The following is a 17,444-nucleotide window of genomic DNA, read 5'->3' as shown; positions in this document are numbered from 1 at the left end:
ATATTGTGACTGTTCAAACAAACACGTCGCCATTTTTTGCGTCGGGTTTTTTCACCGTCGCCTTTGGCGACGTTTATATTTAAGTCCGTCAAAATATTAGGCGACGGGTTTTTTTATATCCGTCGCAATATTAGGCGACGGTTTTAGTAGACCGTACAGTTTCATTTATTATGGGATCACACAAAATAGGGACTATATTTTTTTGTTTCTTGTTGTACATTTTATAATCCAATTGTGAATATAAAAATATATTATTAGTAAACTACCAAAAGACACCAATCTAGTGTAACAGAGAGCATTTAAATCATAGTTTCTTGCTCCTAGATGAACAAACATTTTATGATCTTTTACATGATACACATAATGTATTGATTAAGCAAATTGAGAGTACTTCAATAATCAAGTTTAGTGAAAAGAGCTTTCGATTGGGATAATTTTTATAACTAATATTTGGAGAAGTTTTCTATGAGAAAATTTATGACATTGGTATAGCGAATATTTAATGTTTTGAGATTTTTCATATTCATTACAATAATCCTTTTAATTTGTTTGAGGGTGGGGCTGTTAGGGAAAAAAGTTTGTTATTTTAGGGTATTAAACCTGAGATTTCATTCTAAATTTGAGTTATTGATATCTGAAACATCAGTTCATTATTGATATTTACAATTCATGATTTTATATTCACATAAGAATACATGTTTTTTTAGTATATATTGTAGCTCAATATATATAAATTTTAAGGATTCAGCAACTATGATCATTTTCACAGTTGTTTTTCTACTTGAATATGTCTATCACGCATATCTAGTAATGCTAATGCTATATATATATATGAAAGAGATTGATACATAGTGTTTGGACTATCATATGATTTAAAATATACATGAGTTGAATTAGAGACCTTCTAAAATAACCGTCGCGACTCGCGACGGTAAAACTAAAACCCGTCGCTTGTAGCGACTGCTTTTAATGACCGTCAAAACCATCGCTCGTAGCGATGGTTTTTAATAACCGTCGCCCATTGCGACGGTTTATACCGTCGCCGATTGAATCGGCGACCGTGTTTTTAAAAACAGTCGCTAGTAGCGACGGTTGAACAAAACACCGTCGCTAATAGCGACGGGCTTGACACCGTCGCTATAATTCTTTATATACCGAGGTTCGCGATAATTTTCTTTAAGCGATTTTCGCCTTCCGTCTCTGGTAGTAGCGAAACTCTACGAATTTTTTCGCAGTTTCAGTTTTCTTATTTTGTACTAACATTTTTTCGTATTAATTTCGTAGGTTTGCTCGTCGGGGTGATCTTCCAGTGTTACGTTGATCTGTATATCTTCGCGCACGTCAGGTTTTTAAAGCGTTTTCTTCACAGAAAATTTAATATTTAATTTTTACGTAGTAGTTTATTTATGAATTTTAGCGTAGTATTTTATGTATGAATTTTAGCTTAGTAGATTATTAATTTTGTAAATCATGCATCGGTTGTTTTTTACTAAATAGATTAAAAACTGTCGCTTCATTAAGCTACGGATTTTTTAAAGACCGTCGATTAATAAAGCGACTGTTTTGTCAAAACTGTCGCTATATATAGCCACGTTTTCTGACAAAACCGTCGCTTAATATCCCCACGGTTAAGTTATACCATCGCTTAAATTAGCGACGGTTTGTGTATAACTGTCGCTTAAATTAGCGGCGGCTTGTATGTAACCGTCGCTAATTGAAGCGACGATGTATCTAAACCGTCGCTAAATAGCGACGGTCTGTTTATCTAGCGACAGTATTGTTCAACAAAACCGTCGCTATTTGTAACGGTTATTGCGAAACCGTCGCTATATGAAGGTGAGGCGACCTCCGGTTACGGACTACCAAACCGTCGCTACAACCGTCGCCTCACCGTTTTAGCGACGGTTTAGCCCCTTTTTTTTTGTAGTGTACGTTTATACTACAAGAAAAAGCGAATTCAAGATCTGAAAACAACCCACCAAATTTTGACTAGGAATGGAAAACAAACAAGTTTTTGGAGCAAAATCCCATCACATTTTCCTTTGTGCTGACATAGTTAGCACTTCTCAAACATTCATAGGGCGTTTAGAATTATACTTTTGCGTTTTAAACGCTGGACTCCAAACTATTCCGGTGTTTAGGCGGATATAGTCTTTCTTGTAATTCTCTACGAATGACTCTTCTCCTTTGATCGCCTAATTGGGTTCACGATCAAAGACTGTCTCCCTCGCTTGGATTGCACTAGAAATCGGAAGCGATTTATGCGTTGAGATTACGTACTCCGAATTTCCAAAATCCGGAGGCGATGCAGCATCAGCGATGCGGCGGTGGAATAAGGTACTTGGCCGAAAATTTTCTCAATTTTCTTCAAGGTGGCCGTGACTTTACTTGGTGAGGAGGGAGGAGAATTTTGTGTATTTTGTGGCAAAAATTGGTGATTTATTATGAGTCCTAGTGGTATATAGAGTGAGACTCCTAATCTAATTAGAAATCTCTCTCTCACAAGCACTCTAATAATTTCATTATATTTAAACTCTCATGTAGTTAATATGTAATGCATTTATTAACATTTAATAATACATGATATAATAATATCATATACTCATATTTTATATCATCATATAAAATATATACATATATATGTATATTAAATTAAATAACAATTATTTAATTTATAAACTAACTCATTGGTTAATTTAATTCTTGATTCCTCTAGAATATTTATGGGAATTTGTGCATGTTAATTGTAACGTACCGTATTAAAAAACTATTTGAATTTTTTTTTTCGGAAAAATAAAAATATTCTAAATTTTGATAAAAATAAACTGCTCGTCAAAAAAATATTGAAATATAAACAATTCAAACAAAGTTTTCAAAAAGTATTCGTTTAAACCACGTAAAATAGTCTCATAAAATCAGAGTTTTTGAAACATGCATAAAGTTCTTAAAACATAGGCGGTCCTCGGGTTTAGCCTCCGCGCAGTCCGAGCCAGCTCACTAGTCCCCCTGCATCGATCAAGTTTAGTGAGTCTAAAGACTCAACATGTATAAACTGAGAGTAACAAATAATACGTAATAAAACCACATGCATCTTTAAAGTATAACGTGCATAGAAACTTGAACGTCATAACATAAATGTAGACGTGCCTTCATCATAAAACTTTTCATAAACATACTTGCATCATACATACATACTTGAACATGCATAACTTCATTATTTTGCGTAGAGATATGTTTCATAGCAAGTGACCCATAACATATTATGCATGATCGGACTAAACCACAGTACTGGACTAGCAGGTATGTCCACTACCACATACATAAGATCCCCGGTCATACTTTATCGGGTGGATTGGTCCCTGATCATACTTTACCGCTTTCCAATCCTGATCAAACTCGGTCATACTTTACCTGGGTGGAGAGGTCCTCGGTCATGTTCACCGACTTCCAAACCCATTCTTATTTGGTAACAAGTCATTTAGCATACCTAAAAAATAAAACATTTTCTTTTGCACGTCGAACATACTTAAAAACCGTCGAGAGCTTTGTTAGAATGCTCTGGACATACTACCCTAACCAATACAGCAAAGATTCAGAAGATCCTTGGAACCGTGTTGAAAAAATTGTGTAAAAAGCATCAAGGCTTGTGACCGTAAATCACAGGAACTGGTCTTCGCCCTTTCCTTCTTTGCAAGATTTTGCTTTTTGAGGTATTTTGTACATGACGAAGGAATCATTCATACATGTATAGGGATTAGCGTGGTTACAATTAGGGTGCAAGAATTGGGTTTTTTTTTTCGATTGACCCTTGATTATGTTTGTGAGATCGCTAGAATTTACCATTTGAAATTGTTTCAATACTTGTGAAATCCACTGTTTTTATTTAATTGTGATAAGCAGTTGTGGGGATCAAAAAGAGTAAAACAACAGCAATGGAGGAGCAATTCATACTCAGAGTGCCGTCAGCTGTTGCGGAGAGGATAGAGCGGCTTTTGAACGACCCCGCTTCTTCTTCCGAAGACAAGTCCATGGATTTATCCTTTTCGGGTTGGTCTCACAATAACTCACCTTCTCCTCACCCTCGCTCAATATCGTGATTTTTTAAGCTTCGAAACCCTTTTTGGGGTTTGATATCATAATTACAGAACTCGAAACCTGTGAAATTAAAGACTAAGTCAGTGTTGTGGAATTTTGGCCTTGCCTGCTTGGTTTATTAATGTTTTCTAGGAGACTGTGAACTTGATACTCCATTTAACTTTTTATAAGTTTTAGAGATTAGAGACCATGCATTTCGATTAGATCCTGTGTTTCCTATCAGTTGAACTATGCATTTCATTTATAGAGCCTTTTGTCTTAGATGGGATTTAAAAAATGTATAATGAAATGATTTCAGAGCTCTTTGAGGTAAAAGTCGCTTTCTTTGGATTGCAACTATTTTAGTGAGTTGGTCATTTACTCATCCTGCTTGCTATTGGTCATTCTTCAAGCACGGAAAAGGAAGAAGTAGAATGATTTAGTTTTGCTTTCACATGCCAATATATTTGCTGAAATGAAAATGCATTTACACATGAAAACTGGTTGATTATTTTACAGATGTCATTTCATACCACCCGTGAAGTATTTACTATTGTCCTAAACAATTAACTCTTTCCTACTGAACTCTCTTTTTGGGAACCTATGTCACTCTCATATTTTACTAATAACCAAGTCTTTGAGGAGTAACTAGCAAAATGGCCAACCCTTTTTGCTGATTAGTAATTCCTGATTTGTAAAAGAAACTTTGGGGATGTTTACATAGGACCATTGAATTCGAATTTAATGTTATATCAATTGGTTTGCTGCTATATGGCTTATCTTTATGTCAGAGGATGGAAGGACGGGCAAATTCATTATAGGGAATGACCACTTCTCTGCTTCTCTCTTGGATCTTCCCACTGTTGTGGAATCATATAAGACTTATGACGACAATGTGTTGATCAAAACTGCAGACATTGGTCAAGTAGGTGTACTTCTCCTTATTAGTTATCAATCTTGTCTGCTTTAGCTGTGATTAGGATTGTTAACTATAGAGAGTTGTGCAGATGATAATGGTGAGAGAGGACAGCGACAATATTCCTGAATCATTAGAGCACAGACATGGCCTTACACCACCAATGAGGGATGCTCGGAGGAGAAGATTCCGCAGAGAGCCAGATTTAAATGTGCTAGTAACTTTAAGCCAATTTAAATTTTATATGCCGCTTTATATTAGTTTTTTCCTGAAATAGACAATAGAGTTTCGTTACTAGGTGTTCTATAAGCTTTCGTAAATTATTTAACATTGTCGTAGCTTGATTCTAATTGACATTGTAGAAGTCAAAGGAGAGGAATTGTTGAACATATAACACATTGTATAGAGTACAATGGGGATTTAAATTCTAATAATTAGGGCATATAAAAATCCTTTTGTATCAGAAATAGAGAATAAAAAATCATATCTGATTGCCTAAATCGATCTTGTCCATTAAATACAAATTTAAATTTTAAATTATTTCTACACTCCCCTCAAACTTGGTAAATGTTGATGAGACCAAGCTTGCCTACAAGAAACTCATTGCTTGACAATCTTTTTTTAAAAAGATTTGGTAGTTGGTGAAACGTATGCACATTGTCCAAGCTTAGAATCCCTTCATCCACCTTTTTTTCTAATGAAGTGACAATCAGCCTGTATAATTGACTTATTATCTATTACTATTATTAAAGTAGAGAACCACATATTAATCACCTAATATAAAAGTAAAATTACACTATATGTTAAATTGATAAACGTGTACACATCACATGCAAGAATCACTAGTCAAAATAAAGTTTCATAGGGTCGTCACGATGAATTTTTAGCTCTTTCGTTACTCTTTTTATCCAGATAAGTTTACATACCCATGAGTTATAGCTCCATACTCTGTTTCTGCACTGCTGCTTGCGACGACTGACTGTTTCTTGCTTCGCCATATTACTAAATAAACCAATGAGTAATAGCCCAATCAACATTGGTGAAAGCACTTACTGTTCTATCATCGATCTTTGTGAAGAATAACCCTCTCCCAAGAGTTTGATTCAGATATCTCATAATTCTGTAGACAACATTGAGATGACCTTGACATGTTGAGTTCATTAATTATTGGCTCCCTGCAAAGGCATATCAGGACGAGTGTGTGAGAGGTAGATGATTTTCAAGCCAAGCACTGATAACTTCATTCATCAATTTTACTTCATGCATTTTTGTCTTGTCTCCAATTAAATAGGAGTATTGCTTGGGTTACATCCCAACATTCCAGTTACCTTCAACAGATCTAAGGTGTATTTCTCAATGAGACTGAGATGCCTTTTTTGGTTTTTGCGATTTCGATGCCTAGAAAGTATTTCAAGATCTTTAACTTCAAATCTCTAGCCATCATTTTCTTGATTCCTCCAGTTCTTTAGCATCCTCTCCGATGACAGTGATATCATCAACATACACCATTGTTGGAGTGTTTAATAAATAGTGTATAATCTGCTTGTCCTTGAACATAACCAAAGGCTTTTATTACCTTGGAGAATCTGTCAAACCCAACACGAGAAGATTGTTTCAGCTCATAGATGATTTATTGAGTCTACAAACTGTGTTATCTCCCACTTTTTTGAACCCGGGAGGTTTAATCATTTACACCTCCTCTTCATTTAGGAATGCATTCTTTATGTAAAATAATGAAGGGGGTCCGATCAAGATTAGCTACAAGATATAAGAGAATTTTCATGGTGTTTAGTTTGGCAACCAGAGCAAAGGTTTCGGTGTAATCAATCCCATATGTTCGAGTGAAATCTTTGGCGATCGAATGGCTGCGACAGCAAACTGTTGCTGTTAGGACAGAAACACTGGTATCCCTTTGGTGATAGTGAATACCCAAGAAAGACACTTTTAAGTCATGAGGATCAAATTTAGTCCTATTATGATCATAGATATATGCAAAATCCATAGAACAAAAGATTTTTAGCGGAAGGTCACTGGATCTGGAGATATGAAGGTAGGACTTGTGGAAGAGAGACAATGGAGTGACAAAGTTAAGTGGGCGACTTGGGAGATGAATGATGAAATAGGTTTCTTGGTAAATGTTAGGGCACAGGAAATTTCGAAGGATGACAATTTTTTCGTTTAGATACTCTATTTTGTTGTGGAGTATCAACACACATCCAGTAATCACCTAGAATGGCATTGGTGTATTCTTTCTCGTTATCAGTGCAAAGAGGCCGGATATTGGTCTGAACTTGGGAGTGAATAGATTTTGAATGTTTTGTTGGTTTTTGATTTGTCATGAAGTAGATATAGGGTTTGGAAGAAAATGAAGTGTGTGTGCCAAGTCATTTCAATGAACATAAGGAACAATGAACATAAGGAACAATCTTTTTTCTATGAGATGAGAGAATTTGCAGGCATCTCAAAGATTACTATGGATAATTGAGAACGGTGTGGAAGGGATATAGGGTTTGGAAGTAAATGAAGTGTGTGTGCCAAGTCATTTCACAGAGTTCACGAGAAAACGAAATGGAACTTTTATTATGAAATAACGATGGAAACAAGTGTTAAACATATGAAAAACTAGGATGACCAAGACGCGGTGTTCTAAAAGACACCGATTAGCCGCTAAGTGATTGTCCACCGTCCCGATTTTTTAGAACGGCAATGTCTCTGGGCGCTGTTAAAAAAATTGACCGCCTAGGCTGCCTAGTCACGGCCTAGGCGACTCGAAATCCGCCTTACTTAGACGGCCGCCTAACATAATATATAAAATTTATTTATTTATTTTTAATTTTGTAAAAAAAGATTGTGGTGCATATTTTTCAATCAATTTATATTTGATAAAGATGATGAATATCTCATTGATTTTAAGTTTGAATCCGATAATAGAGAAATTATTGGAGAAATATGAACATGAATAAGAAGAATTATATATTAAGTAAAAAAAAACCGCCTAGGCGGTAGGCGGTAGGTTGCCACCTGCCTCTTTTTAGAACACTCCCAAGATGATATTGTCATGACATTAACAAATAAAGATAGAGTTGGACGCCTTAGAATCTAGGATCCAGAGGCTGCAGGTTTATGAGAAGAAAGTGATGGAATTTTATAAGATTAGGTCTTGGAGCATGAGCCTGTAGTGGTGCTGGAAGAGGCACTGAAATTTTTTTGATTGATGAGACAACAGTATTGTTCGATTTGAGCGATTTGCTCCCTGGTTGAAGGAGCATGACTACCAGAAACAATAGGAGGTTCTGGGCTGGATTGAGCAATGGAGCCGAGGACAGAATTCTTTTCTTAGGTTGCCAATTCGCTGATTTCCCATAAATATCCCGACATTTATCCTTCATATACTATGGCTAGGTTGGTGACAATGATCACACCAGGGTCGTTTCCCGGACTGCCCCCCTTGTGTGCAGTTTCTAAGACGCTAAAGCAGACACCTCCAGAGCTGATTTAGGTGATGAAATAATTTCATCGTTAAGACTTAAGCATCACTTTACGGCGACCTTCCTCGCACAGTGAGAAGGAAAGGGATTCCCAGAAGCAACTGGTCTCGAGATTCATCCGGATTTCGATTGAGTCCATCCAGAAAGTCAAAAACTCTCCTTTCGAGTTTCCTCCCTTTTTTGACCATGCATTCAGTGCATAAGGTACTGTCATCCAGAAATGAATTAAGTTCTTGCCACAGATCTTGGAGTTCAGAAAGTGTTGAGAGTCACAGAATTGGATCCTTGCTTCATCTCCTTCAGTTTGGAAGGATCTCAAAATATTTGAGATGCATTCCCAAGATCAAAATACATGCGACAAGCGGCATCCCAGACCTTTTTTGCCGTCTGGAACCAAAGGTATCGGCGGCTAATGTGGGGCTCCATGGAGCATGCAAGGACTATTGCATTTTCAGCCAACCAATTTTTGTATGAAGAATCAGATTTGTCCGTAGCAGGTGAATTTTCCGCGACCACGTATCATGATCTTCACAGACTGTGTCCATTGCAAGTAATTCTTTCCGCTGACTTAATGGTCAGTGATGTGAAGGGACAAAATATCACTCCCGGACAGAGGAGCAGCTGCCATCGAGTCTTAGACCTGGTTAAAAAGAGAATGATGTGTTAAATCGGAAAAAAAATGGCATTTCAGCGATAGGTAAGTGAAAGCCCAAAAGAATGTCACAACAATTAGAGTACTGGGTTGAAGAGTGTATATCGCAGAGCTGAAATCTGCAGAAAAAAATATATAATTGAGAGGAAGCAGTGATGAAGTCTGCTAGGAAATTTTGTGAAATTAGAGCCTGAAAACTGATGTGAAAAAGTCAAAGGAGAGAACAATTTTTGTATATTTTATTTATGAATATACTATACATTATATGGAGTACAAAATCCTATCTTAACGAAAATAGAGAATAACAAATCCTATCATATCACCTAAATTGATCATATCCAGTATATACAAATTTAAATTAAATTATTTGTACTACGTGTTTGTGAACTATAATTTTTTAATTTTGTGTTGTGTCTCTGTTTACATTTTGCAGCCTGAGGTTGTACGTCGTGTAGAGAAAGATTTACAGAACATCATGGCTGGTGGAACAGTTGAGAATATTGATATCCTATATATTTTTTTACACACTCTCTACTTCTCTCTTTGTTTTTGTTTGTGTTCTATGTCTTTTTGCAGTGTTTGGGTTTTTGGGCATGATGATTGCATGAGTTTCTGGAAAGTTACTGTTGTGTAAGGAAAAGCCAAATCATATACGAAACTACTCATTACTAGTTTCTTTCGAAAAGTATAGTTATGTAGATTTTGATTCTCTAGTTGTAAATCTACATAATCCATCATATGGGCAAAGATCTTTTTATTATAATGTACTTGTCAAGAACTCTATTAATCCTAAGTCACCAAAATTGGGATGCTCTGTTTTATTAAATGCTTGTGAGTTGACGACTCTATTTCCACACTCCTTGACATTTTGATTACGCATTGAAATGGCTGAGCAAGATGAATATGATGAAAATGCCCGTAGTGCAAGTAAGAAATCAATTGCTGCACCTTTAGCAAAGCCCGTTGTGCCTGAAGCTGGGTTGATTGGTGTGGAGCCTGATGGGAGTGATTCTGATGACACTGATGACTCGATCTGAACCAAAGGACTGTCAGCATAATGTGATATCTCTCCTTACACCTGTGATGTCTTCAATGGCCTTCAGAAATTCTGTTTCTATCACTTTTATAGCTGCAAGTGAAGTAATGGATGGTTTTCTGCTGTTAATATATTGCAGTTTTTTTCCTGAATTATGCTCCTCATAAGTGTAATGTGATAAACTTGAAAATTGATAGTTTTGTGGACGATATTGCATGTCCATTGATTTGTAGTTGAATTAGACTGGTTTTTGTATTTTTGGCATGAGATGCATGAATTTTGTTGTTGAGCCTCAAGTGTATCTTAATGTGCTTTGCTGTACAAGTGGAGAAAAAAATATCCATTTTTCTTTTCTGTAACGTATATTATTTGATGTTCAATGCTACGCAGCAAGCAGTTTGTTTGCCAATGTATTTTTTATCTTCCTGTCTTTCGCCTACCTACTCAGCAACTCCTATGTATGTGCAGCGAGCTCTGTTATTGTTTTCTTGGTACGGTGGGTTTCATCATTTATCATGGAAAAAGATTCGGTCGATCAAAATTTTGGAACTTTCCAGTACTATATTAGCCTATAGATGTGCATATCCTTTATCATATGTTTTGCGTTGTTATTTCGAGTTTGCCGTTGCTGATCTTACTGTAAACTGCCTGTTTGATGTTCTTGAGAAGCAGAATTCATGGTAGATTCTTTTAGGTGTATGTCGGCAGGTTCTGATCTTTTCGGTTGTTAGAACCGTCGCTTATTTGATTTTTATAATCAGGTCCTACTACAATTTTGCTTGCTCCCACTAGCTGAACTTTCACATTTGCTTTCTGAATACTGTGAATCAATGTCGTCATTATTCGTGAAACTATTGCTCGAGTTTGTTAGTCTTTCCCTTTGGTTTTGGAAGGTGTTCTCCAAAGCTCCAATCAGTGAAGAATTCATAATATTTGTGTGTCATGTCTAGTAGTTATTTCATGCATTTCCATCAGCACTGGGGATTGGGGAAAGAATACTCTGCTTCAGATTGTATATTAGCATGATACGGAGTTTTATGTCCGAACCTATAGTGCATATATGACCCACCATTTTGGGTTGTAAATAATTCTAACAATGAGATTATGTCGAATAATACTAATTGGATGATGAGTTTAGATATCGTATCCATAGATAAACACTATAATATGACTTAATTTTTTCTAATTTAGTCTAATCAAATTCAAGTGAGATGCGATAAATTAATTAAAACTAAATTAAACAATTTAAACAAATTAAGTAAAGCAAAAATTATAAACTATTAATTTAGACGAAAATTCAAATTCTTTAAAAACGACTAAGACGCACAATAGCACGGAGACAATCTTATAATCTACGTGTCAAATTCCATAAATTAATTACTTAATTCACGAGAAAATTTCCAAAATTTCTTATCAAACATTTATCGAATTAATAAACTTAATTAAATCCAACAGTTCAATTATTTTTAACTGAATTTAATTAGATTTAACCGCAGTAAGTCGCTGTGAAATTTTTATTTTTCAACCTAAAGTCGCACCTTAAACCGAATACTATTTTCAGTCAGTTTAATCATGTGTTGATTGATGTAGTGAAGCAAATATTAATTTATCGTCTTCTGATTTTAGATTAACCAACAAATATTTAATTTAATTGACCAAATTAAAAGAAGACATGATAAACAATATCAATCAATGGATTAAAATAAATATTAAAATCGAATCAAACTCAAAACATAAAAAATAACTTGTCTCGGTCATATCGTGGTTTTAGTCTATAAAATTCAACTCCATTAATTCAAAACAAAAGTGAAAACTAATGTTTAAATTCATAATAGAAAACATAATCAAGAAGGAATAAAAAGAATTCTCGGTGATATTGGTTGTTGATGTCTTCCTTTGTGTTCGGCCTCTTCCTCTCTTTTGTTGTTTTCACTTTTGTTCTCCTCCCTCCATTTTTTTTCACTTCTGTCTACCTTCTTTCACGTCTCACTTCTCTCTTTTTTTCATACCCCTCTATGCGTGTAGCGATGTTTTTCTTTTATTTCTACTTAATGGGCCTAATCCTTCAAATATTTGAAGCTTACGTCAAGTTCAAAAATTGTTAATAAGATTATTTATAATTTATTTTTAAAATGTAAATCTTCAAATTTTCCAAGATTTGCCCAAATTTTCTCTCAAAATTTCAATATTTTCAAGGTAATAAAATATAAGAATATTTGATTTCTTTTATTTTGGTAATTTGTTGTCTGAAGTCTTATACAATCATCTTATATCCTCAATTATGTTTTTTCCTCTTTTATTCAAATCTATGAATATTATAAAATTAATTCAAATAAACACATAATAAAGGATAACAATTACATAAAAGCAAAAACATTATAAAATAATGTCCATAAAATCTCTATAAGATTTAGGCTTATCAATACACAAATGTTTTTAATCTACTCATCCGTCCCAAATCTACCAATGGTCCAAACCTATAGGTTTGTTAGAAAATTAAAAAAATCATTGCAACAAAAAAAAAAAAAAAAAAAAACATTTACAAACAAACTTCATATTTTATCCCTAATTAATTTCTAATTCGTTTTAAAAATGGTTACACAACATAAATTTGTACTAAATATAAAATTACTATATATTTGATCGAATCGAAAAATGAAAAAAGGCTTAGATAATTGAGACAAAGAAAGCGTTTCCTATGAGCATGCAGATTAACTTTTATTTTACGACGTCGATGGATCAATTTTCCAAATACGAGCTTTTCAGACTAATGCACCGTCGAACATTCACATTATTTATATATAAAAAAAAAAAACAAACCCTCGTAGCACTTTAGTCTCACCGTGTCCAAGAGAAAGCTCGTAGTTTAATCAGAAAGCAATATGAAATGAAGTGAAATGTGTATGGAACTTTTAAAGATCTATAAAAATCCCACAATAATAAAAAAAATAATATAAAAGTGAACAGGCTAGCTGTTGATGGAAACTTGTGTTGCAGATGGATTAGTTGTCATCGTTTATTTATTTAATTTAATAATAATAATAAATGAGCTGGTAATATTTAAGGTTTGCAATTAAGTCATATCTAATCTACGTAGTCGTTCCCGAAATACTAAGATAATTACGTTGCTGTCGGTCGTTTTATCTATTTTCCATTTGGCAAAATCTCGTGTGAGACGGTTTTACGGTTCGTATTTGTGAGTTTATTTGGATCATCTATGAAAAAGTATTATTTTTTATGCTAAGAATATTACTTTTTTTGTGTGAATATGGGTAGAGTTGGCCCGTCTCACAGATTAGGATACGTGAGATTGTCTCACATGAGACTCATTCTTTCCATTTAGACGAGAATGTGCTTTCTAACATGGTCGATTCGATCTATATTTATAGTGAAAAATAATATTTTCAATATAAAAATTAATATTTTTTTATAGATCGATTCAGATCAAATATATGTTTCATAAAATTAACATATGAAACGATCTCGTACAAATTATTAGGTTGGACAAAAATATCCAATATGGACAGTGTAAAAACTCAATGGAAAATGTGTTGGGACCCAAAAATCCATATAGGATGGTCGGAGAATCTAAAACGCGTAGAGTGGCAAAATGGGTATTTCAGATCTCAAACAAAACGTATTTATTTAGTGTAATAATTTTTGAAAAGGTCAACGCATGGCACACACAAACTTGCCCAACAAGTCAGTCTTCCCCGAGTGTGTGTCAAACCAATTTAAATTTAATTTATTTTGAGGAAAGGGAAACTATGGCGTCTACTTAAAAAGGGGGCTTGGATGACTAGAACCATTCGGTTTATGCTACATCGGATGTGTTTCGATTCTTGTAATTTTCTATTTTATTTTTTACATATATATATATATATATATATATATCGATTACATACATATACAGAATCAAAATAGAGAATAAATCGAATTTTTCGAGCTCGAGCAACTCAATATGTTCTCTAATTTAGACTGGGCTAGAAAATTAATAGTCCATCGAGTCGAGATCCTAGTTCGAGTACACTAGTTTTTTTCAAGTCGAGCTCGAGTAGTATAGATATATGATAATCAAGCTCGACTACTCCATTGCACCTCTAGTTTAAATACATGTCCAAAAATTTTAAATCCACGTATAAAAAACATGCAACAAGTATGTTTTATGTATCAATAATAAAGAGCACAAGAGATTATATTTATATTTTTATATTATATAAATAAGTTTGAAACACTTAGAATAATCAATTTTTGGTGTCATGATCTGCTTCAATAATTATATATATTAAAAAAGTGTAAAAAACTTTAATGCAACTCATCTGTAACTCAGCGGATATAATCATTGTTTCTTAAACTACAAGTTGTAGGTTCAGTTTTTAGCTGGTTCTTTTTTTTTTCTATTTATTTTTTAATTTATATATTAAAATTACAGTATAATTTCTAACAATTTCTTATAATTACATTTCGATCTTCATTTAAATATAATCCAAACGAATTATACAAAATATTGTACAAGTCGATACACTAGTTTATTATTATTTTTCATGGGACGATCAATAATTCCACATAATCATAATCAAATCAAATGAATTATATATTCTTTGAATTGAATAAAAGTAGAAAAGCGAAAGGTAGGTCTATCCACTGTAATTCAAATGGTTTGCCTTTTCATTTTTTTTTTTATCACATCCCCCAACCCCACCCCCCCCCCCCCCCCACCCCACCCACCCCACACCAAACACAACGTACCGTATGAAAAACACGATCGAGCATACATACGCTTAAATTTTTTTCTATATTTGCCGATTTGTTTTGGTCAAAAGTCCAAGGCTTTGAATTCAATAGTTGGAAGTCTAAGGTCATGTTTTCTTTTATTTCGTGTTTTCATCCAACAGTGTTTCATTCAATCCAACACCTCTCTCTTTAAACAAATAAAAAGAATACATGTTTTCGGGTAGTATGTATTCATATTTCACGTACTTTATGTATTTGACATTTACATTTCTTATCAAGTATTAAAATTATAAAATATTAGGAAAATAAATGTCAAATACATTAAGTATGCATTTTTTTAGCAATTCATGTAGGGTTTTGATAAAATTTTGGTTTTTCCGAATTCATCTCTTTCTGTCACAGCAATGAACTCGCCGACGAAAATCTTGGTGACATTTAATATTAATGTGATATATTGTTCAAAAAAAAAAAAGTATAGAGGAAGTCAATAAGAAAAATAGATATGACAAGAAGGCGGATCTAGATAGACTCACGGATCGTATTTTGTAAGACAGGTCTCTTATTTGAGTCATCCATAAAAAAATAATACTTTTTATGCTAAGAGTATTACTTTTTATTTTGAATATCGGTACGGTTGACCTATCTCACAGATAAATATTCATGTGACCGTCTTACAAGAGACCTACTTTATATTCTTGATTTTTTTTGCTCTATAAACATATTTGTTTCACAATAAAATAATTTTCTGAAATACAATAAGCAGTTAATTATCTTTTCATCTATTTCCTAAGGATGCATCTCACTACGCAAAGGACATGGATCATTTATATACATATTATATTAGGTGAGAGACTCATTCGGACTGGAGTTGAAATAAATAATGGCGGTCCACGAAATCGCTGACTCGAAACACGACTTTAGCCTCTGTAATAGTCCGTCGGTGCGATTTTACCTTTTAATTGTGTTGTATATTCTCACGTGGACTGGAAAAGCGCGTTTTGGTTGGAAAGGTCCACGCTATGGTGGTTCTGTCCATTGCCTATTTATTATTGGCGGAGTCTTTTATTATTATTATTATTTTTTTATTTGTTTAGATTTATATATTTTTATTTATAAAATATTCTCATAAAAATATTATTAATTTCTATTAAATGTCTAAATTCACACTACCATATATTCTATATACATAATATATTAATATAAATTATTTTATATATTTTATGCACTGAATATACACAAAGGCTTGTTTTAATTTTCAAATTTTGAGTTTTAATTCCTACCAAATCCATAATATATTGTACATAATATATATGTGTTTATATGCTAGTCCTACGGTGTCCAGCTAATGTACACCTAAAATCTCCAAATTAATTTGTCTCGAGTTAAAATATTTAAAGTTTCGATCTTTATCTTTATATATATGAATTAAAAAAAAACAAATTTTGAGAAATTGAAAATGTAGATAATTAATGAACATGGTTGGGAGTACTGAGTACATACGATATTATGATAATATGAAACATGTCTGATAATATTTGCATAGCAAAAACTAGTGTGAGACAGTCTCAAAGATCATATTTTGTGAGACATATCTCATATTTGGGACGTTCATGAAAAAGTATTACTTTTTATGCTAAGAGTATTACTTTTTATTGTGAATATCGGTAGAATTGACTCGTCTCACATATAAAGATTCGTAAGACCGTCTCACAAGAGCCCTACTCTATTTGCATGCATTCTACGCCTAATACATGTTTTACTAATTCATCGATCAAAATTTATCATTATTATTAGATTTTATTTTGATATGTCTAATTTATCACAAAAAATCATATGAGTTCATCTCAAGAATCAATATTATAAGACAAAGGTATATTCGACCCGTCCGATAAAAAAATATTATTTTTATGTCAAAAATATTATTTTTCATTTCAGGTATAGACCAGGTTGATGGACCAATATTACGAATATATATATATATATATATCTATGAGACTGGCTCACGAAAGACTTAGTCACTAAACTAATATTCAGCCGCAAAAATACTAATTTCAAACCGGTAAATAGGACAATTAACCAAATACACACACATATAAAATTATAAATTTATGTGAATATAATATTCTAAATATATATTGTGTCATATATAACCGATATAAAAATATATTTAAAAGTAGTTAATTAATATAAGATCGACCGAACGAATTAGGACAAATCGATCTTCTTTTCTCTCATCGAAGAAAAAAGTTCTTAAATAGGATTAATTCTCTGAAATAAGAACTCTCATCCCTCTTTAATAAACTAAATCAACTTTATTGAAGTACATACTATGAAGACTTTGAATGTACAATTATTTCATCTTATAAAAATTTTAATGGCTTGCTTTAGAGTGGAATTGATCCGAGTTTGATCACTCTTTGGTACTTAATCCTAATGTTTCATTTAGATCGATGAATTTGTAATTATTTATTCAAATCTATAATAACAAATTCATTTGTTTGATTGGCTTAATCCACTTAACAATGGATTTCAAATTTCGAACTA

General features: G+C 33.3%; 1 protein-coding gene across 3 annotated transcripts; it reads left to right on the top strand.

Moving 5' to 3' along the window:
* Positions 1–1,269: 1,269 nt before the first annotated feature.
* Positions 1,270–10,462, top strand: LOC140803087 (transcription initiation factor TFIID subunit 7-like). Of its 3 annotated transcripts, none has more exons than XM_073158786.1 (6): positions 1,270–1,345; positions 3,901–4,047; positions 4,866–4,999; positions 5,082–5,201; positions 9,564–9,633; positions 10,007–10,462. In XM_073158786.1, exons 2-6 carry the CDS (start codon positions 3,933–3,935, stop codon positions 10,165–10,167), a joined length of 600 nt encoding a protein of 199 aa, XP_073014887.1. In that variant the 5' UTR covers positions 1,270–1,345; positions 3,901–3,932; the 3' UTR covers positions 10,168–10,462. The 3 variants fall into 3 exon arrangements, with proteins under 3 accessions (XP_073014887.1, XP_073014888.1, XP_073014886.1); XM_073158787.1 differs by lacking the exon at positions 1,270–1,345 and adding an exon at positions 3,534–3,710 and having other exon boundaries at positions 3,898–4,047; XM_073158785.1 differs by lacking the exon at positions 1,270–1,345 and adding an exon at positions 3,535–3,710.
* The last annotated feature ends 6,982 nt before the right edge of the window (positions 10,463–17,444 follow it).

The sequence above is a fragment of the Primulina eburnea genome, chromosome 10, assembly GCF_022965805.1.
Source record: "Primulina eburnea isolate SZY01 chromosome 10, ASM2296580v1, whole genome shotgun sequence".
Lineage (NCBI taxonomy): Eukaryota > Viridiplantae > Streptophyta > Magnoliopsida > Lamiales > Gesneriaceae > Primulina > Primulina eburnea.
The sequence above is the reverse complement of the archived record's forward strand: the minus strand, read 5'-3'. Positions and strand labels throughout refer to the sequence as shown.

What these genes read in the sequence shown, in the direction of transcription:
- LOC140803087 (XM_073158786.1), top strand. Translation starts at nt 3,933, where the DNA reads ATGGAGGAGCAATTCATACTCAGAGTGCCGTCAGCTGTTGCGGAGAGG. An exon ending in AAACTGCAGACATTGGTCAA is followed by an intron (nt 5,000 to 5,081) that starts GTAGGTGTACTT and finishes AGAGTTGTGCAG; the next exon opens with ATGATAATGGTGAGAGAGGA. An exon ending in GCAGAGAGCCAGATTTAAAT is followed by an intron (nt 5,202 to 9,563) that starts GTGCTAGTAACT and finishes TACATTTTGCAG; the next exon opens with CCTGAGGTTGTACGTCGTGT.